Source organism: Herpailurus yagouaroundi, unplaced genomic scaffold, assembly GCF_014898765.1.
Source record: "Herpailurus yagouaroundi ecotype Mexico unplaced genomic scaffold, PumYag 100, whole genome shotgun sequence".
Classification (NCBI taxonomy): domain Eukaryota; kingdom Metazoa; phylum Chordata; class Mammalia; order Carnivora; family Felidae; genus Herpailurus; species Herpailurus yagouaroundi.
In genome coordinates, this window is record NW_024412391.1 from 70,274,755 (window position 1) to 70,296,712 (window position 21,958).

General features: G+C 41.9%; 1 protein-coding gene across 3 annotated transcripts in view; it reads right to left on the reverse strand.

The window, feature by feature from the left end:
- The window catches only part of GRM3 (glutamate metabotropic receptor 3), a 219,476-nt gene that overhangs the window by 1,621 nt on the left and 195,897 nt on the right, over positions 1-21,958 (reverse strand). For 2 of the 3 annotated variants that reach the window (XM_040472785.1, XM_040472787.1), the window contains one exon: positions 12,725-12,899. In XM_040472785.1, the coding sequence (XP_040328719.1) occupies positions 12,725-12,899 (175 nt within the window). Of the gene's footprint in view, positions 1-11,112; positions 11,896-12,724; positions 12,900-21,958 lie in introns of those variants that run through there. The other variant, XM_040472786.1, reaches the window with a different exon arrangement.

A 21,958-nucleotide genomic window follows, 5' to 3' on the forward strand; every position in this document is an offset into this window, starting at 1 on the left:
TATTTTTTGGGACAGAGAGAGACAGAGCATGAACGGGGGAGGGGCAGAGAGAGAGGGAGACACAGAATCGGAAACAGGCTCCAGGCTCTGAGCCATCAGCCCAGAGCCCAACGCGGGGCTCGAACTCACGGACCGCGAGATCATGACCTGGCTGAAGTCGGACGCCTAACTGACTGCGCCACCCAGGCGCCCCCCCATAGGATTTTTTTAAATACAAAGGAGAAACTAATTATGAAATTTGAGATTATGTGCTCAATCACCATGTTTAGGGCACTGAAGTCTTTCCAGCAGCCTCACAACTAGGGAAACTTGAACTTCTCAATTTTGCACTGATTACTTGGCTAGGTATGTGAGAAAAGCCATAAGGACCAGTCTGTGTGACTGTCAGGTTATAGCAGAGTCCGTGACAGGCTAACTCTTGGACATATTTTTCCTTTTATCATTTTTAGGATCGGCTTCAATTTTCTTTACAATATGATCCCACTGAAAGGTATAACTTTGGGAGAAAACATGGCATAATTGACATTTCCTGAAACTTCCACAATGAAGACATTTTAACACAGTGCATGCCAAATAAACACTGGATGGAAAGTGATAGTGATAATCTCAAGTGTGAGGGTTTTACTTCATTCCTTGTAAAGTTTCTTCATACTTTATCTAACCCTAGCTTCATCAAAGCTAGGTAAGGCAAGAGAAAGAACAAGGTGAGGTGCAGTTCAATCACAGTTCACTGGAAACCTAGCAGACATTCTGTGCTCTTTCTGCAGTCTCTCTCTTTCCATATATCAAGTTGACATCCCCATGTGGATGTTTAATAGACATCTCAAAACCAACCAGCCACAGAGTAACTCTTGATTCCTTCCTTCTTTGTCCCACCTCCCATGTCAACTCGATCATCCTGCCGAATCAACTCAATCTTCCCCGTCTGCCTACTCATCTCTGCATCCACCACTTTGGGCCAAGGCGCCATTATCTGGCTTTTGGCTACTCCAACAGTGGGGCCACTGGTATCTCTGTTTCCCCTCTTGCTCCCCTGCCACACATTCTCTGTACAGCAGTGAGAGTATTTTTAAATGTTAGTCACCTCCCTCTACTCCTCCAGTGGCTTCCTTCTGTGCTTTCCTTGCTCTGGTGTGTATGTCCCAGGGTGATTCAGACCATGCCTATCTTTCTGCATTCATCTCATTCCATGGTTTTGTCCCCATTTTTCGCTTGTTGTCCTCAAACACGCACATCACGGCAACGTCAGGCCATTGCCATAGCTGCTGCCTCTGCCAGGAATGTTCTTCCCTCTCTTCATCACATGTCTTGCTTCTTTTTATCATTTATATCTGAAATATCACTTCCTGTAAAAGGCTGTCATCAGGCCACGTAATTCACATAGCCAACCAGTTATTCTCTGTCACATCACCTAATTTTAAAACCAACATTTTTCTTGCCTTTTTTTTGTTTGTTTGTTACATCTTATGTCTTATAATAATCTTGACCAGGAAGTATCCAGGGGCTCTGTCTTTTTCATTATTTTATCCCAGTTGGTGGTCATGGAATACACCCTCTTAGAACCTCTATAAACATTTTCTGAATGGCTATATAAATTTGTTGCATTTCAAAGAACAGGGGAACCAATGGAAGTTTCAAGAAGGATATAATCTTTTCACCTGAAGAAATGACCAGCAAATAGGAGGCATATGGGTAGCCCTGTCTGGGGTCAGGTAGGCCTTTTTTCTTCTCAAGCCACATGGTGACAATGACCATCAACCACCCCTGCGAAGAGAAGGAGCTCAGGCTGTGAACACCCCAGGGCCAGCCTGGTGCCTTTGACATTTTCACTAATCTCTTTATCTTTTCCAGGCTCAGGTTTTATTATTTCTGTGCAGATTTTTCATTTCCAGAGCTTGAAGAGGAATATGTCATAGGGGTAAGTCTAGGAGAACCAGAGGCTGGTATGTTCATGCTCTGTGTCTATCTTGGATCACTCTGATACCCTTTCTGCCTGCACTTTTAAAGATCGTATCAGAAACCTCCGGTTATACTCCCCATACTTTTGGAGTTTGCCGTAATGCTGTTCTCAAGTGTGATCTTCAGATTTTCTTGCTCAATGCATCCTAACTTCTAAAAAAATTGAGTGTATCTTGACTAGGTAGGTAATAAGTACAGGGGCTACAAAGGTAACTGCATGGAAAATCCTAAGTTATAGCTTCAAATGATGTTCCCCTACCCACCCCACCCCCACCCTGCCTGGAGATAATCATTATGAAAATTTGCAGAATAACTTTGATTCATCTACCCGCTTCACAGGGACATTGAAGGGAACACCCTATGTTAGAACTCATCTAAACTCTTTGAAAGGAAGCTAATACAAATTCAGGGTTTTCTTACCAGGAATCACAACAGCAAAGACTCCCCAAGACTCTTTCTGCAGTTATTTTGTCCCTAACCGCTTTCAAGTGGATTAAAGGGAACTGTAACTTGTGTTTTTCTGCATCTCCTTTACTGTTCCATCTGTAGCTTTTGCCTGTGCATTTTATTTTATTATGTAAAAAATATTCTCATTTTTGTACGTGCTGCTGAATATAGTAGAGGAAATTACTGTTTTATGAGTTTACTCTCTCAATTACTTTGCCTGTCATAAATATTTTACATATGCCTCCCGTCTTAGCCCATCTGTTATTCTCCAAGGTAGTAAACTCTGTGCCAGAGCAAAGTACTGTCATTTTCATGTGTGTGTTTGTGATGAGCTCTTGCTATTACTCTAATGAAATTCTCCTGAGGGTTTTAATGGTGTAAGTTTAGCCCATTTTCTTAAGTGCGGCTAAGCAGAGTCCTGTAATCAGACTTTCCTTCAGAAATAAGAGGCATGCAGGCTTATTTCTGGCTTTCCTGGGAGGAGGGGGTGAGGAGCAGCTGCTAGTTACCCCAGGCTAAGGTGGTGCTACTCAACTCAAACAGTGAACACAGTGGAAAAGAACCTGGTACGTTCCACCATTGATCACCAAAGGGCCATTCACACCCATCAAAAGGCATATTTTACTTCACAAACTCCGTGAGGCATCGGCAATCAATGCAGCCAAGTGGCAGCTTTGTCTTGCACTGTGAAATCCATTTCTCTTCCACCAGTAATGCACAGGCTGGCTGGGCTTTGGAAAAAATGACCCCGTTTTTTTCAGGTACCTGGGCCCTCAATCAATGCTAAACATATTTCTTTAATAGATTCGTATGGATGCCAAGTCTGTTAGTCAATTTAGTGGTTGAGACTTGGTTCCTGAGAATCAGTGTGTTACTCTAACTGTGTAATAGATCAGATGTGGGGAAAAAAGTAAAACAAACATTTAAACAGAACAGACATTCCACTTTGTTTCCATCTGTTCCATTTCCTTGCTCCTGGTAACCCCCCCAAATTTTTTCCAGCATGTCTGCTTGTTTAGATATTTTAATGCTATGGTCATTGAATTCAGTTTCTACCAGCTGTTTGTTGCTTTTTCCTCCTACTTTGTTATTGAGCCTGTTTTCTTACTCATCACCTTAATTTTACTTGTGCTAGGGCCCTTAGGTCCCTTTCCAGATGTTCTTCTGCTGATTCATACAAGTTGTCTGGGAAGATGATGACACTACAAGCCGCTGCTTCGGTAGCCTTGCTTTGTCAGAGTTCACGGTGGAAGACACAGAATCAGTTATTAAGAAACGAGGCTAGATTCTCGGGATAAAGGTCTTAAATCATTAACAGTAGATTTAAGAGGAAATCACATTCATTATGATGCGGGATGAAAATCTACAGACCCAAGATGTGATTTCCAAATGTGGAGTTAGAACTTAAGAATGCAAAGCCTTCTTCATTCAGTGATTTATTTCTTGCGAGACAATATTCATGGAAAAAGAAAATATGGCACGTACTATTTTATTACCCAGAATACAACTCAATTAACTTATTGATAGAAATTCCACTTGGTCTTCAACTAAACACCCCAGTCCATTATTGCCACGATATGCTGCCATTCTTTCTTCCCAATCGTGTTCGGTTACTCTCTCCTCCATCCCTCAAGATGTATGAAAGTGGATGTACGATAAAATAATTCGAAAATGGAAGGACTTAATTTGTGTGTTTTTCTATTTTGCATTCCTTTTGTCCCCTCTTAGTTTCCCAACATCTCTAGTTTTTCCTCTTTCTTATCCAAATGTGTTTTCAGGCGAGGATCAGAAACTCATTCACCCTGAGGCTCAAACAACTAAGAAAAGCTATATGTGCTTCTGTGTCTAGGGATCAAAGTCAGGCCACAAGTGTTAAACTCTAATAAAATAATGTCAGGCATTAGTCCTCCTCTCTAGTGCAGCTCATCTTGTCAGCTTCACCTTCAAATTATATACAACATCTGAACACTTGATTGCTTTCCATCACTACCACCCTGATTTTAAACCACCAACATCTGGACTATGCAGTAGCTTCTGGAATTATGTCTCTGCCTCCTCCCTCTCTTATATTCTGCCCACACAGCCAAGATGATGAAAAGGATGCTTTTAAAGTTACGTCACTCCACACCCTTTGAGTGTTTTTCCCAGTTCTTTACAGTAAAAAAGTAAAAGTCCTTACAGTGATTTCCAAGGTCCTACATGACCTGCCCCTCTCTGTACTCATCTTCTCTTACTGTCATCCTTAGTCACCTCCCTGATATTCTTCCAGCTGTGGACTTTTGTATTTGCTCTTCCCTTTTCTTGGAATGTCTTTTCCCCAGATACAGACAATGTTCCCTATTTTCCTTTCCTTCATGTTTCTGGTCAAATGGTACCTTAGCACAGAGGCTTTCTTTGGCCACTGAATAAAAAATAGTAACCTTCTGCTCCCACTTTGCCTTATTTGTCTGTGCCCAACATTACTTTCTTCACATCACTTATCAACTTCTGATATATTATATATTACTGGTTTTTCTGTTTCGTTCATTACCCCATCCCCTTTGCCTAGAGCTGAGCCTGAGCCCAAAAGTTTCTTGAATGACTGAGTAAATTATCCATCAAATTGATTACAGTTACTTACTAAGGGTTCTCTCTCCCAAAGTGTCTGAAATTTCCTCTAGGTAAGATAGATATTTAAAAAAAATATTTCCACATAAGTAGGCATTTTCCTGCTATATGGACACAGATATCTCCATATATGGATGTTCTACAGAGACTTTTACTTAAAATGAAAAGGAACTTGAAGGAGAAATAGTATAGAATAAATTGATGTTAGACTCATTGCTTGCTTTAAGGAATTGTTCATCTAAAGTCAAAGTATGGGCAGTATTTGATTATAAACATATTTCCTTTTTTAGTTAACTTACCTACATAGTTAGGAGCATTGTACCGTGTTCCTAGAGGCACTGATAATTTTGGGGTTACATGGAAATGCATATTGCTATTGGTATCTCTCATACAGTATTGAACTCTCTGGTTTAGGGACTCTCTTTGAGATACTGAGTTTACCTTGTTTTCAATTGTACAGGACAGAAGGGAACTATACAGTGTAATTTAATTCAAGAAAGTGATGCTTCTGCTTAAACAACTATTTAAATGAGAGAAATTTGATCTGTGACATAAACATTTAGCCAGCCACCGTTAAACAGTATTGTTTTGTCTTCACTAAAGCTCTTTTTCTGGGAAGCTATGTGGGTAGCCCCTCCGGAATACCATACCTTCTCTGTGTGCTGCCAGGGTGTGGGGGTCGCCGGGGTCTCAAAGGGACACATTTTATGCCGTTGAACTCCCTGGGTGGGCTTTTGAGATGAACATAAGTTTGCACCCATTGCTGGTAGAACAAGATGCTGTCATGTGTGGCACTGAAGGCTTCTAATTTAAAAAAGAAATCACTGAACTTGAAGATGCTAAGATTCTTGCTATCAGAATAATCTCTGAGATGCATTTGTAACCGAGCTGAGGCAGAAAATCCAGAGACGCCACAAAAGCCACTTAGCCACTTTTGAGAGTTTTATCTGTGGCTCCACTTACCAAATTCCTGAAAGTGTCTCACAGGGAGGCCCCGGCTTTCTTCTCTAGGAACTGTGGTTATTAGAATAAATGATCCTCATCATCCCTTCTATCTCAAGTTCCTTCAGCCACTGTTTAAAGAAGGCATGCTATGTTTGCTTGGGGAAAACCTAGTGAAATGTTAGAGGTAAAGAGCAAATGATTTAAGGGTTATAGAATGGCAGTCGTGAGACAAACTGGAAACGTGTGGAAAGGGGAAGGGGGAGAAGCATCAGTTTCCTACTCCATGTAGGGTTACCCCTGAGAGCTAGGGCCTCTTTCTTTTCCCACCCTCCAGGAGAAAGGCATGAAAGAGAATGGAATGAGGTTCTCAGGCATCCTGTGACTTTCCTCTCCCAACGGAAAACGGATCGACATCTGTCTGATATGTTTGCACTAGGTATATTGTGCCTGGAAGCAGATGGCTTAGCTTGCTGAATACTCTAGGCTCCTCCAGTATTGGCCAGTCAGGATTTATGTTTATAATATCCTTCCAAGAAGACCATCAATTCAGTGTGTGTTGTCTTATAAGTTGCTAATTTGCCTGGCCGGTCTAGTACCTAGTGTCGTCGTGGGACTCCCTCAACTGTAAAGTGCAGGCATATTGTGCTGATTTTCTGGACTTGAACGATTGAGAAGAAACTTGGGCATTATGTGCCCTTTTTTATTTTTTTCTTTTATAAAGTCACATTCAGACTTGAGCCATGGCTTGCCCCCTCTTAACTTGGTAATCTTCAAAGACTTGGCCCCTGTTAAGTGCAAAGTCTGGGTCTTCATGTGCTGGCTTTCTGTTGCTGTAGCCCTCTGGAAAATTATACTGTGACTCTGAAAGACTGTGCACTTGATCTTTTTATACTACTTCTTATAATGTGAAAATGCTTTGTAATAAAGAATAGTTCTATTAATGAAGCAGTTCACACTTGAGCACCTAGACAAGGGACTTTGTGAATAAGGTTTTGGCAGAAGAAATCAATCTCCATATGCCTGTGGCTCCTCTGGGACCCAAATCTGAGCATCATTAGTTAGCAGAAGCCTCTTGACTGTTCTTAATGATAATGGCATACATACATCTGAATGATCACCATGAGCAAGAGAAACACATATCCCCATAGGACCAAGTCTGGATACATAATAGCTCTGAAGACTGTTGGGCACACTCCATTTCTCACCTCCCTCTCCCCACTCTGTGCTGATACAAACTCAAGTTAGTGTCGACAACATTCTGACCTGCATGGGTCCCCTGGGGATTTATGCTGCTTAACCTCATGTGTACATCCAGCTTGTGTCCTTCAAAATTCTGCAGTTCCACTTCCACTTGCAGCATAGTTCTTGATTGCCTGTCTTCAGGAACCAGCTCTGGGAAGCCCTTTTGCTTCTAAAGCTGAACAAAATAGAGAACGGTCTCTTCTCTTCCTTCTCACCCAAATACAAAGAGTGTTTGCTTACGTGTGTGGGTGTAGGAGCAGCAGTACAAGTATGAGTTTAGGATTTTAGGGTGGCTGAGTTAACCGCTATTGGAAGGAGTGTTCCCAGTTTCAGTAAATGTCTTCTAAGGGGACAGGTACTTCTGTGCCAGAAATGCCTTCTCTGGAGGGTTCCAGAGAGAGAGCTGAGGAAATAGTAGCTGCCTGGGAATGTGGTTGTTGGCATCATGAGGCAAAGGATGGGAGCTCAGAACACCTCTCCCTCTCTGAATCCAGTGCCAGCTTCCTCGGTGAGGGTCATCTCAGAGACTCTCCTTGCTCTGCACTGACACTGGTAAGTGAAGCACACAGCGTGGTGGAGTCCAAGGTTCTCAAAATGTTTTCCTTGGACCACTTTGATTGAACCAGCTGGAGTATCTGTTACGAACCAGATTTCTTTCGACCCGGATCATATGGCCCAGAATATCTATGGGTGGGGCCTGGGAACTTCATTTCAATGAGGTTTTTTTTGTTGTTGGGTTTTTTTTGTTTGTTCGGTTTTTGGGCTTTTCTTGGTACACAAATATTGGGAGCCATTGGTCTCTGGGTGTACTGAATGGAGAAAAGTTAGTGTTTCCTTTATTGATTTTTTTTTAACTGTTTATTTTATTTTTTTTTTTTAATTTTTTTTTTCTCAACGTTTTATTTATTTTTGGGACAGAGAGAGACAGAGCATGAACGGGGGAGGGGCAGAGAGAGAGGGAGACACACAATCAGAAACAGGCTCCAGGCTCTGAGCCATCAGCCCAGAGCCTGACGCAGGGCTCGAACTCACGGACCGTGAGATCGTGACCTGGCTGAAGTCGGACGCCTAACCGACTGCGCCACCCAGGCGCCCCTTAACTGTTTATTTTTGAGAGACAGAAAGAGAAACAGAGGGCAAGCAGGGGAGGGGCAGAAAGAGAGGGACACACCAAATCTGAAGCAGGCTTCAAACTCTGAGCTGTCAGCACAGACCCCAACACAGGGCTCGAACTCATGAACAGAGAGATCATGACCTGAGCTGAAGTCGGACGCTTAACCGACTGAGCCACCCAGGTGCCCCTAATGTTTCTTTTATTTTTATTATTTTGACTCCCACTGTGTATAGTTAATCAGTTACAACTAAAATTGTCCCCTTTAAACCTAGCAGTATGTAAACGTTTCACAAATGGTGAGTTTTCCAAGATGTCCCTAACCATGTTTTTTCCTCTGTGCTTGCTTCTAAGTTTGGTCATGCCTCTATGTCTTTTTGCAGCACTGCTCAGCTTTTAACATCCAGTACTGTTACTTGTTCTGCTATCAGCCACCTTAGCTGCCATCAGGTAGGTCACCCAGGCTCCTAAATGATGTGATATTTCTGCCACTCTTGCCTGAGAATTAACTGGGAATTAATTTGGCCGCACCTTCCAGTCTGGGGAACTTCTTGGCACTGCTCGGGATTACCTGTGTCAAATCTGTGATCCTTAATGAAACTGCAGTACTGGCTTAAGGATTTGGAGAATGTAGCCCAAGGAAAATGGCCACAAACTATTTCATAGGTGGGGTGTGTGTCCCTTCCTTGAATCTGGACAGGCTTTGTCCTCCTCTCTAGGATTCCACGTGGAAAGGCATTCTGCCAAGTTGCCAAGCTGGAGAGTGAAGCTACCATGGGCTTCCAGATCAGGTCAGTCTCAGCTGAAACCCCAGAAGGACCCAGTCCAGGCCTCATAGAGCAGATGAACTGCTCGGCCAAGCCCTGCCTGGATTCCTAACCCGCAAAATCATGAGAGATATAAAAGTTTTTTTTTTTTTTTTTAATTTTTGATTTTTATTTTTTTATTTATTTTTTATAGGGGGTTATTGTTTTGAAGCCACAAAATTTTGTGGAAGCTTGTTAGGCGGGAATAGATAATTAGATGTGTGTGGGTGTTGCGGTGAGTAACCCTGTTGGTATATTAACTTATTCTTAACATGGGGTTGTTGTTTTTATACCTGGAAAGAGTAAATTAGAAAACCAGCGGCAATACTGGTAACAATAACTCAATACGGTAAAATGCCTATATAATACTCACCAGAACATAAATTATGTAGCAACTAAGTAAAACATATGCTTTACCTAATGAACTCAGAACAATTTGAGGATTTTTCTTGAGTTATAAAACAGTGTACTTCCCAATATTTAGGAAGGAAATGGATATAAACTGAGCTGAATATATAATGGAGGAAACAGGCATGAAGAAATTAAACCAGTTGCTTACATGTTCACCAGAGTGTGGGTTAGCAACGTGTTCATGCATAAACTAGATCCCATAGACCAGTGTCTTTCAAACTTCTTTGATTGCAATTCACAGTAAAAAAACTCCTACTTGGACCTTGTAGACGTGTAACCACTGGAGCAAACGCCATGAAATACTACTTACCCTTATCACATATAATGTACTCTAATACATTTTATTCTATTTTCTTCGAAAACTGCTGGCAAAACATACTACATAAATTTCAGGACCCATTACTAGGTTACACACTACGATATGGACAACAGTGGTCTAGATGCCGAGCTTCATGAGACTAGGGGTTCTTTTTCTCCACTGTGTACCTCGGAGCTTAGAAATTTCTGTTGTATAGAAGATACTTAAGCATTTAATGAATGAATGAATTTCATGACTCTAGTTCCAATTTATGAAAATGGGTAGGATATTAATCACGAATCAGGAAACCCAGAGTCAATTTTTGAATCACCGTGTATCTTTGAGAAGTACCTTTCATATTTTCTCACCTGTGAAATGGAACTTGTAGTATCTACTACTCACGGGATAAAAGGAGCCCACAAATAAAACTATTTTGAATAAAATATAAAGAATTACAAATAACAGATTAATGTACTTGTTATTCTGCAATTTGATATGCCTAGAGTTTTCACATGAATACTTCTTCACCTTATCGTTTTAATACCACTTCGTTAACATGGATTAGAGAAAAACTACTAAAAAAATGAGGTCCTTTTTAAAGAAAAAAATTTTTACTTAAAATGTCATCGAGTAACAAAATAGTTCTAAAACGTTGGGCTGGGTAGGTGCTTACTTCGAAGTATCTAATTGGGCGACTTGCAGATTAGCATTCTGCGTGAAAGCTTAAAATACATTGTTTTTGTGTAAGTGGATATTTCTGAAATTCTGAAGAGAGACTTGGTTGGGTAAAGTGCCCTTGGTATTCCTTCAGGAATTTATTAATTCCAAGCATGTATATTAGAAAATGCTGCCATTTTGAAATTACTGAGGTTTACATGTATAAATGTCTGTGGAAGGGGCTTTGTTAAATTGTTTGAACAACAGCTGGGAAATCTGAGCTCTGAGAGCAGGATGACTTTTGCTCAGAAGTCAGTCTTGCTGTACAGCCTTGGGTAACTTTCCTATTGTTATCCCTGTAAAGCCTACCACGTACCTAACTTCCTGGGAACTTTCCCGGCTTGCACCCTGACTGAAGTGGCAGGATACAGTTGTTGGATGCACTGCCTTTGAAATCAGAGAAACCGACTCTAAATTCTGGTTCTGCCATTTTCAACATGTGGGACCCTGGGTAGGTTTCTTGATGTCAGGGAATTGCGTGCATTAAATAAGATACAGCACATGTGCACACGTGTATGACATTTTTAGCACGATGCCCAGCAGATAGAAAAGAATCAGTGATAGTTCCATTGGCTGTTCTTATCATTGTTGTTTTTATTTGCTATTGCCAGTTCTTTCTTGTCTGGTCTAGCTAGCTGCTACAGTTGGGCTCTAGAAAAAAGATGTGCCTGCTCAAGAAATAAGCAGGTTTCTCTGGGGTCCAAGGAAAATGATCACAAGTCTTACCATGCGCTGGCACTCAACCATCGTGACACCTAGAAATTGAGCTGAAAAGACAAGAAGATCCCTGTCTCCACCGAGGAGTGGCATATCCAGTGCATCCGTGAACGTGTGCTATCAGCCGGCAGCCTTTCCTTTGTTTGCTGGGGGAAGGGCAGCCCTGTTAAATTTTATACTTTGCTGCAGAAACTGGGGCACTAATGTGATTGCTCACTCTGTGATGCTGAGCTATTTTGAAGCATCCTTTCTGATCGACTCGAGGCAAAATGGTGAGGCAGTCATTTGTCTCTGTCACTCCAGTCTTCCTTCCTCCGCCCCCCTCATCCTTCTGTCAGTGAATTTCTCCTGCTTCAAACCACAGATAAGCTGAAAATGGCTTAAAAGGTTGTCCCCTTTAGGTACACTGTGCCTGAGAATTTAATGAGAGGCTCTCTAAGGATAGTGTTTCAGATGTTCGCAGGCCAGTCAGAGATGCAGTGGTGGCCTGGGCTGTTCCTCCGCTACCCTTCAGCTGGTTTGCAGCTGAAAAGCCCTGTGCCATTGAAGTACGAGGAAGATACATTCCGGCGTTTTTCAAGGTGTGTTCCATGGAATATTAGCTGGTTTAACTGTGCTTGAATACTTTTAAGGAACTGTAAATAACCAAGTTAAACAGATTGCCTTGCTCTCGGGATTCTTAAAACTAACATGCTCATGGTAAAGGTGGTGCTTCAAACTTCTAAGGGGGTATTTAGGATGAACCATTTCCTGTCTTTTTTTGGTTATCTTCCTTTAATTTTTCGTGAAGCACCTTTATCATCTGTGTGACACAGGACATACTTTGCAGAGCACCAATCTAGTCCGACCCTCTGGGCCAGTGAGTAAAGCCACAAATAATAAAGTGATGTGCTCAGCGTTTCCTATTGAATTGATTGCAGAGTCAGGACTAAGAAGTAGGTGCCCTGACTCCACAACACGGTCAAAAATTCTAAGTGCGGGGGCGCCTGGGTGGCTCAGTCAGTTAAGCGTCCGACTTCGGCTCAGGTCATGATCCCACAGTTTGTGAGTTCGAGCCCCGCGTCGGGCTCTGTGCTGGCAGCTCAGAACCTGGAGCCTGCTTCGGATTCTGTGTCTCCCTCTCTCTCTGCCCCTCCCCTGCTCATGCTCTCTCTCTCTCAAAAATAAATAAACATTTAAAAAATCCCAAGTGCAGTTATGGATTTAATGTCTGTGTTCCCTGCTAGACTGTATGTACCATCAAAACAGGAGCCTTGACTTTCACTCACCTCTGTATCCCTAGCACCTAGCATACAGTACGTGACACACAGTGGTTGAACCAGCACTTATTAAATTGAATTGAGATTGTTCATGGGGGATGGACATGGGTTGTCCTTGCCTATTCCTGTTCATTGCTTCCCCTCTGAGCCTCCTCTCTGCTATAGTGCTATTCATGGAAGGGTCACTGCCAAGTTCTATACTTACACTGAGAATATGTGGTCCCCGTTCCGCTGACACTGAACCTGTTGAGGTGCAGTCTGTGTGTGACCACATTCTTCTGGGGTTGGAACAGGATGATGTGCACCTTGGGTGCAAACAAACAGCCCAGGACCACGAAGCCACTCAGGCTAACAGAGATGCACATGGTTGTTGTCTGCACCTACAAGAAAAGGTTGCCTAGTTAAATGTCTGGCTGTAAATGCAACCATGTCACCTACTAAAAAGAACACTGAGAAAAGACCAAACCGAGAAACCCAAATCATCCACAGTTCTGTTGTTAGTATAACCAAACCAGTAGAATGATGAAATGAGATCTTTTGAACTTGAGATGTTCATGGAAACATTGCTTAAGATCTGTTAGCAAACACATTTGTGTTAGGTGTTCCTGAATGCTTGCCAGGATTTTACATGGATTTTCTTGTTTTGTTTCTCTTCTTCCTTATATTTGTATGAAGACATTTCTGCGGAACCACCTAAGTCAGAATCTTAAATAGTAAAATATCAACATTCCCTGATGAAGTGACCAGATTGCTGATGGTTTCAGGCATTCAACTTAGCTTGTTTAAGGTTCACTGTACCCTGAACAAATCTGAGGGGCCACTTACATTTCCCCATCTTTTTTTTTCTTTTTTGCTGGGAATTCTGCCCATCAGCTATTGGTTACCCCACTCAAAATTGTGAGACGCTGTCAACTGTCTTATGGGCTACCTGTAAGTTATTTCATTGGCAACCCTCTGGAATCTTGATACACGAGGTACTCACTGTTCAGTCATTTTGTTCTCTAGGCTTCCGTACGTCTGTTCTTGGCAGAGAACTTGCACCTGCTTCCTCTTTGCCTCCCGTGGAAGTACCCCTCAGAACTAGGTTTTATCGTGCCTTGTTTTCATTCCTTTGCTTTCCCTCTTCATCTCTGCTGATCTCGTCATCTGTCCTAACTTCAGCTCCCACAGATTTTCTAGAAAATCCTAAATTAGCTTCTACATATTTTATTGCTTTCAGTACTAAAAAATGGAAATTAATTATTTCTTCTATCAGTCTCACTCAGAGTAGCTATGGTAAATCCTAGGGTAATTTTAGATTTCTTTGTCCTTTTGCTCCAGGCAATGTTATTACCAGATAGCATAATCTCTCATGCCCTCAAGTGTTTGACCTTCTCTAATCAGAGAAAGTGCAAGACTGAACAGTTAACTGGAGAAGCCGCATAACTCTAGAAGGCTGCTGCATTCTGGTTTGACTAGACAAAATTCAGGTTACCCCTGTAGCATTATTCTTCAGATTCTGAGTTTACTTTGTATGCCAAAAGGACAATCTACCCTATTTTAAAGCTCCTGTCCCTTTTAACTGCTCCAGTGCCCTCCACTTGACCCCACACTGCAGGCTCCTTTCCCTTTTGCCAACTTCTCAGAAAAGAGTCCACTCACTAATTTTGCAATGTAAAAGCCTTGATAAACCATCACTGTGTTATTTATAGCGGGTCCAATTTCTGGCGTAATTTTTTTTTGTATTGATGTGTACTATCAGAACTGAACTCTTCCTTTAGAACTATCCTCTTCCATCTTCACTTTTGACTGGGGAGCCAATATGAGAGGTGCCAGATACTAGAGTGAGGGGAGGACAAGTTCAAATATATCATCTTTCAAGGAAACCTTTTCTAATAATATTCTATAACGCTGAAGCTTCTCACACACTTTAAGCCGTTACAAGGGGGAGGAGAGGCTTTTATGAGGAGGATATCTTAAAAAAAGGCTGTGCTGTGAGTTCTAGACCTTTCCTCCCTGAAGGAAGGTTGTGCTTTTCTCCTCACTCAAGACCTGGAGAGGAATGCTTCAATGTGGCTATTCACAGAATGTTTGAGGCTTTTCTGCAGGAGGAAGATGTCCTGGCTTGAAGCCTGATTCCTGTCCTGGAAGTCTAGGAGGTGAGAAAAGGTTTATTACTTTCCTGGCAGAGCACAGACACTTGCTACCGTATTGAGACAGCCCTTTACTGTAAGAATTTATCAAAGCAAAGGATGTGTGAGTGCTGTGCATGGACTGGATGTCCCACACTATAAAGACCATCATGGGTAGTCTTGTGCTCCTTTGGAGCAGCTTGAGTCCTTCCTAGAAAGAGGCCGGTGGCCGGGTGTAGTTGGGTGCCCTGGGACTGAGCACGGGGCCACAAGGGACAGGTCAGAATAGGACTTGCCAGCCAACTCACTCAAGAACCTGCAGGAGAAAAAAACCAGCCGGACATTTCTGAACATTGCATGAGAACACGCTTTAATCATCTTCCAGGTATCCCAAGGATGTGTCTTTAACAAACACGGCAGAGATCATAAAACTATCCATTTACGTAAGAACTGTCCTGCTTCTTCCTTATTACTCTCTGACCAGGGCCAGTGGTGAGATGGGGAGCGTGAATAAGAAGAACGGAAAAGCCAAGCACTGCAGGCTCTCTGCCCCAGGCAGGCCAGACTTCGGGAGAACATGAGATGTAATGTTAAGTCAAGGTATGGTTTTGATAATTATACAGGACTAGGCACTTTGATTTCCTAATAGAGACGACTTTCTGTCGAAGACGATTGTAGGACCATGTGTTACCTAAGAGCACACACATTCATGGGCCAACCAAACTCATGAGCGTTTTCATTCATTGCTCTATCCCCAGCACCAGAACGGAGCCTCATATGATGAACGCTCAGTATTTGAATGTGTTCACTGGGATTTCCATGCAGGGGTGGGCGATCATTACTCTCACTAATTACTAAAGGGGCAATGGGTGCCAGAACTAAAGATGCATTTTGGTCATAGTTTATGTAGCGTATTATTTAATATATTTGTTTTGATTGGAAACCTTTTAGATTTTTATAAAGCCGAAGTACTGGCCTCATAAATTGTTCAGTTCTTTTAAGAAGTCATGCTACTTACTAATGGGCGCCTGGGTGGCTCAGTCGGTTAAGCATCCAACTTCGACTCAGGTCATGATCTCGCGGTTTGTGAGTTTGAGCCCTGCCATCAGGTTCTGTGCTGACTGACAGCTCAGAGCCTGGAGCCTGCTTCGGATTCTCTGTCTCCCTCTCTCTCTGCCCCTCCCCTGCTCATTTCCTCTCTCTCTCAAAAATAAATAAACATTAAACAAATGTAAGAAGTCACAGTACTAAAAGTCTGTATTTACCTATAATTCTTTGTTCTGCCTTTTTGTACCCTATTAGTCCATGCTGCTCTGCTTTCAGCTTCCTCAAACTTCCAGCAACATTGGACATGCTTCCTTCGTTTTAGCTTCCTGACATCCTTCCCTCACTGAAAGTTCCTTGTCTTAGTTTTGTTTTTGCTGTTGGCTTTTTTGCTTCTACCTGAATTTTAAGTGCTGGAGTATCTCAGACCTCAGTTTGGTTTCTCTTCACTTCATCTCATTGGGTTCCATGGCTTAAGTACCGCCTATGTTGATGTTGCTCAAGTATTTATTACTAGTTCCAGCCTATCTTATGGGCTTCCAGACATATATTCAACTGCTGTCTTGGCATACTGTACTGGATATGTCATAGGCATATCGGGATTAATATGTAAAACTTGATGCCCTCCCCCAGGTACTTGAGTACGTGACATAAAATCCCACCCAGCTGTGCAAGCCACAAAAAAGGGAGTCATCCTTGATTTTTGCCTTTTCTCTTACACCCACACATCCAGTCCAATAGCAACTTCTGTTCGTTCTTTTGGAATGTAATTTTCTATGGTCTCTTCTAGCATGTCTTTCAAGCACAGGCACTGACTGCCTCTGTTCTGGACTTTCTTTCCACGGTAAAGAGGTTCTGGACCTTCTTTGTATGGTAAAGAGACTTAGAAGATGGAGATAGTGCCTACTTTTGGAGCAAAGAGCCAGAATATCATCCATTACAAAAGGTTCAGGTTCCGTAACCTCACATTGCCTCCCCCGTAACGCTGCCACTGACCGTGCTGTGGTGACACGGGCCACTTTGCCTAGCCCATGGGAAGTGGAGTTCAGGGAACCAGAGCCAATGCTGACCCTCTCTGGCTACCACTATTGCTTTGAGTCATAAAGTTTTTTGATCAACATCAACAAAACTCTGGCAGGCTAATATGTTACCTTATAAGTAGAGTCAAATCTGAGATGCTACAATCTTCGATAGTTTTGGCAACAGGATCGCAATGGTTTTCTCACAGAGGAAGTGTGAGGGCTTTGTGGGCTGAATAACAAAATGTGAGAGAAGGCCATGGGAATCAGTAGAAAGCATGCTGACCAAATTCTATGGCCAACCGGGCAATAAACAGTGCTCCACCTTATTCCCCCGTAATGAACGATGGGGATTTGGGGTGGGGGTTAGAGGCTGAGTAACTGGAAGTAGGTTTAGATAGAGCTGCTGGACCAGTGCCGTAGTTGTTGCTAACTCCTCTAGGGAGTGGGGTGGATTTCCTGTCTAATGTGGTTCAAGTCCTGGGCGGACAGAAACTTCAACTCGTTTTCACATAAAAGTTGCAGAGACACGCACGCATATTGAACACAGAAGGAGGGACCTTCAGAGAAGGCAGACATCAGGTGAGTCACCTGTACTGTGGCTGATTCTCCCAGGAGATGAGGGGGCAGGGTGCATAAATGCTTGCCACGGAATAACGGCACGTTGGGGCCCTCTCAGGGCTCATCCCTTGCTGTAGTCTCTCATGAGAGACTTAGATCCATTCCAAGAGGACAGAGTTCCCTCAGTTTTTTTGTTTTTTGTTGTTGTGTTTTTGTTTTTTTTGTTTTTTTTGTTTTTTTTTTGCAGCACAAGCTGGTGGCAAAAAAGGAGCTTTGGTTCTCTCTGCAGGATTTCCCTGAGACAGAAAAATGCTCTGGAAAACCATAGATGAGGCACTGACTAGTATTTGGACTCTCATTGACTTGGATTGGGTGTAAAATGCTGACAAAGGGGCTGTACTAAAGAATGAGACACTGACACAAAGAAATCTAGATAAGTTCTTGCAATTGGCTATAGCACGGGACAACTCCCCTAGCCATTACGTGAAAACCAGGCAAGACTCTAACAGATGTTATCATCACAAGAGAGCAAATGCCGTGGATTAAGATGGACTCCTTTAAAAACCAGTCACTGCTGTGTGTATCAAGGCTGGGTTAGCTAAACTGCACAAACCACGTGCCTCAGGCAGAAAGCTATCTGGCTCTGGCTTCCAGTCAAGGGCTCCCCGAAGTTGAAACGAAGTGACGGTAATGCTGATCTTGCCATCCACTTTAGGGTTTGGGGGCTCAGAAACATTGGACCTTTGTTAGATTGAGCTGAAACTAGCTGCTTGCATGCTTAAAGCTAAAGGCAAATGTGCCTTACTTAGTAGCATGGACTTACTCTCTTCCTCCCTGCTGATTCCTCCCTTATTCTCCAACCCTGATTTTAGCTCCTTTAAAGAGAACAGTACTTATGATAGGACCAAAATCTCCCCATCCCCAAGGGTGGCTGAAGTCACACAGACACCAGACCCAGCATGCAGGGAAACTTGAGAGAGGAAAAAACTCAATTTTTTATGCTCTGTTGGTTATAGACAACCATCTCACCATCCTATCCAGACCTGCTAGGGGGACGGCAGGGCTTGGACTGTGATGAGGCAAGGAAGGCACTTCTTGAGATGCAATTTTAAGGGAGCATCAAAAACTCAGTGATTAAGGCAAATCACATTTTATTGCAATATGTTTTGAAAATAAAAATGAATGCTGAAAACCTATGATGAACACACTGTCAACATTTTAAATAGGGATAGGATTGCTAACAGCGCTGTACCATGACATATTCAGTCTTAAGGCAAATACTGATCCAAAGACTGCTTATGCACGGGTCAGCTAGCCCACTTTGCATTGTCTAGTGAAAACTGGGCCTTCGGGCACCTACATAAATGCTGACACTCTGGCTACAGTGATGGCTGTACTAAAGTCCTTTGTATCCGAATCTGGAGTCTTGGGTCGTCTGCCAGCATCCCTGAACACGTGGCAGTTTAACTTGTTAGATGGCAAGATGGGTAAAAACCTTTGACAGTTCTCGAAGTTTCCATCTCCATTGCTAATATTCTACCATCTTACTGGAACATCTATGACAGCCACCTAACTGGCCTCCCCTCTTCTGCCTTTGTCTTTAAGTCAGTGTCTTCAGCAGCTTCTTTTTCCCCACTACAATGTGAGATCATAAAATAGGAGATCATTAAATTCCTCCGCTTAAAATATTTCAATGGCTTCTTTTTCCACATAGACTGAAATCTAAAAGTTTGCTATGGCCTATAAAGTCCTACATGATCTAGCTTCCCTGCCCACCTTGCATATAAAATCTCTCTTCCATCTACTCATTAAACTATAGCTGTATATACCTTTCTTTTCTGAGACTTTGGTTTTTTTTTTGGCCTAGGTGTGTTCATACTTGCTGTTTTTTTGACTAGCACGTAAAATCCCCATGGCTAGCTCCTTCCCATCCTTTAGCGGAGTATTATGAAATAGACACCAGCAGGAGTGGCAGACAGTTTTGAAAGAATTTGAGATTTGGTATTTTTTTAATCTTCGAAAGAGTCAACATGGGTAAATCAGAATTTCTTTGTAAGTGTTAAAACCTTGTCAGAATTCTAGAGTGACCTCCAAAGTCTCTGCCTACAGTGGGTAAAGTGCTTCCTCTGCACCACGCCCCTTAAAATCCATTTTCTTGATACTCAGAGTACTGTCCTTTGCTTAGCAACATCTCTACTACCTGGGAGCTTGCCAGAAACCCAGAATCTTGGGCTCCCTCTTTTCTTACTGGGTCAGAATCTTTTATCTTAGCAAGGTGCCCAGATGAGCTGTATTCACACTAAAGTTTGAGAAGCACTGCATTGGCATCACCCCCCTGTCCTCCCATCACAGCACTTAAACCACAGCATGAGTTACCCTATATTTTCATCCGTTCATTATTTACTCTCCATCTGTATCCTTCCCTCACTTGCACTAGACCGTAAGTTATAAAAGAGAGAGATATGTCTGTGTTGACAGCTGTATCTCCAAGGTCCATAATAAGTGCTCAAATATTTTTGGAAGACATAAATGAACAAAACATTCAGGAATTACTATTAATTCCTTTATGGATAACTTTATGTCCTAACATGACCTAATCTTTATTTATACCATGTAAGCTAAGATTGGCCCCCTGATGGCTTAATGTTTGAGTCTTACACTATCTTGTGATACAGAAAGAGATGGCCTGGAAATTTATCAAAGATCCTTTGAATTTTTGGATTCTTACCCAAGTTCTTGCCTGCTAGGTCTTGGATGCTTGTAATAGCTTCAATTAGTTTTGCTTGTTCTATGCTCCAGTCTTTCAAACCCATCCTCCATATTAAAAACAGAGAAGTCTGTAGTGTAATATGAAAGGCATTGATTTGCATCTGAAGACCTTGTCCTACTGTTTCTTAACTGTGTCACCTGGGAAGTCAATTATCCTCCAAGTTTGTTTACTCATCCTTCCAATGGATAATAACATTTGCCTTTCAGGGTGCTAATGAGGATAAGTGAACTCACGTATGCAAAACATCTAGAGTAAGTTTCAGAGTTGATCAATAAGCGTTAGTTCCTTTTTTTCCCTCTTATGTTTCATCATGTCACTTTTTGCCTGAGCAAACAACCAACCAAAAGAAAATAAAAATTTTAAAATATCAATTCCTCAAAGCCCTTATTCATTATTTAAATGCATTATTTAAATTCATTACTTAAATGAATTCCTCTGCCTGTTAAAAGTTGACCACATGGCCAATTGCCATTAGTTTCTCTCTAGACCCCTCCCCCAAACCCATTTTCTACTTGAGTAAAACCGATATTACCTTTTTCTGCTTGGTTCATTTCCTGTCTTGCCTCAAGAATATTCCCCACATGCCCTATATTCTCTAACCACTGTAACTGCAGTTTCCCACCAAGGTACAGTGTGAAATCACACCTCTTGAAATTCTTGGAAAGACCATTCTTACTGATCCAACTCTTCTTTCAAACCTATAGGCATTTAAGAGCTTGTACCACCAATTTAATTATAAACTATTCTGTATTGATTTTGAATTCTTTCATGCTTGTTGATTTTTTTTTCCCATCTGGGATATAAGCTTTTTGAAGACTAGAAAAGTGCTTTATTTATTTATAATTCACAAGAGGTGGCAAAGTACTGAGTCATAAACCTTGTTGACTGTTTGGTGGCCAAATTCCTACTAGCTGCCTGTAAATGGATGGGTACTTCTCTAATGCTGCTCATTCTATCTGAACCACCTGGTTTCCCTGTGGGAAATTTTACACCTCAGTCTTTTGGAATTCCTAAAACAACAGTCTCAAATTCATATGCTTACAGGGTCATGCATATGCACAAGTGAAGGGAGCCAAGTGGAAGCATTCAGGGATTGGTAGCTGTGTGCTCTCTCTAGAGGCATAAACACTAAGGTCCGGCTCAATGTTGCATGCGGGAATTTGGGTCCATGTGTTTTACTTGGTTAAGAAAAACCAAGAATCTGGATATTTCTGTAAAATTCCTCAATTTTCTAATTTTGACAAATATTTCAAAAAATTTCGAAAACAGTGAAGGCCACACTAAAGACATCTGTGACACACTAAGAGCATACGATTGATTTAAGCAGTCGTTTTCAGTCTTGGCTGCAAATTAGTCACTTGGGGGACTTTGATATATCCATATGTCCAGGCCACGGCCCAGGCCAATTAAATCAGAATTCTTGTGGCTGTGCCCCATGTATCAATATGTTTTTTTCAAAGCTACCCAGTTGATTCAATGCACAGTCAAATTTGAAAACCAATGGGTTGGAGGCTCCATTCTACCTTTTCATTTCTTTTGTAAATTTTGCCTTGGTGTTATTTGTAAGGGGTACGTGAAGCCTCAGGTTTGGATGCCTTAATTAGCATGGACCTGAAAAAACACTCCACAACCTCTGTCCCATTTGCCTCATGCCATGTGGTGAAGCTTATGGTATCTTCAGTTAATTTCACTTAGTCAATTGATCTCCTATATACTGCTATCATGTTAAGGAAAGAAGTCATTTCTTTTCTGTCTTTTAGAAATAAATGCTAACTCATTCAATAAAATTAAACTTTTATAATGCTATTTGTTTATTCTCTGTAGTATTTTCTGTTCTGTTTTCTTATTAGCTTCTTTGAGAATGAATGGTTTCAGATCATATACCCAGGGTAAAATAATATTGTAACTGGTTCACAGTCCCAGTACCCTAAATC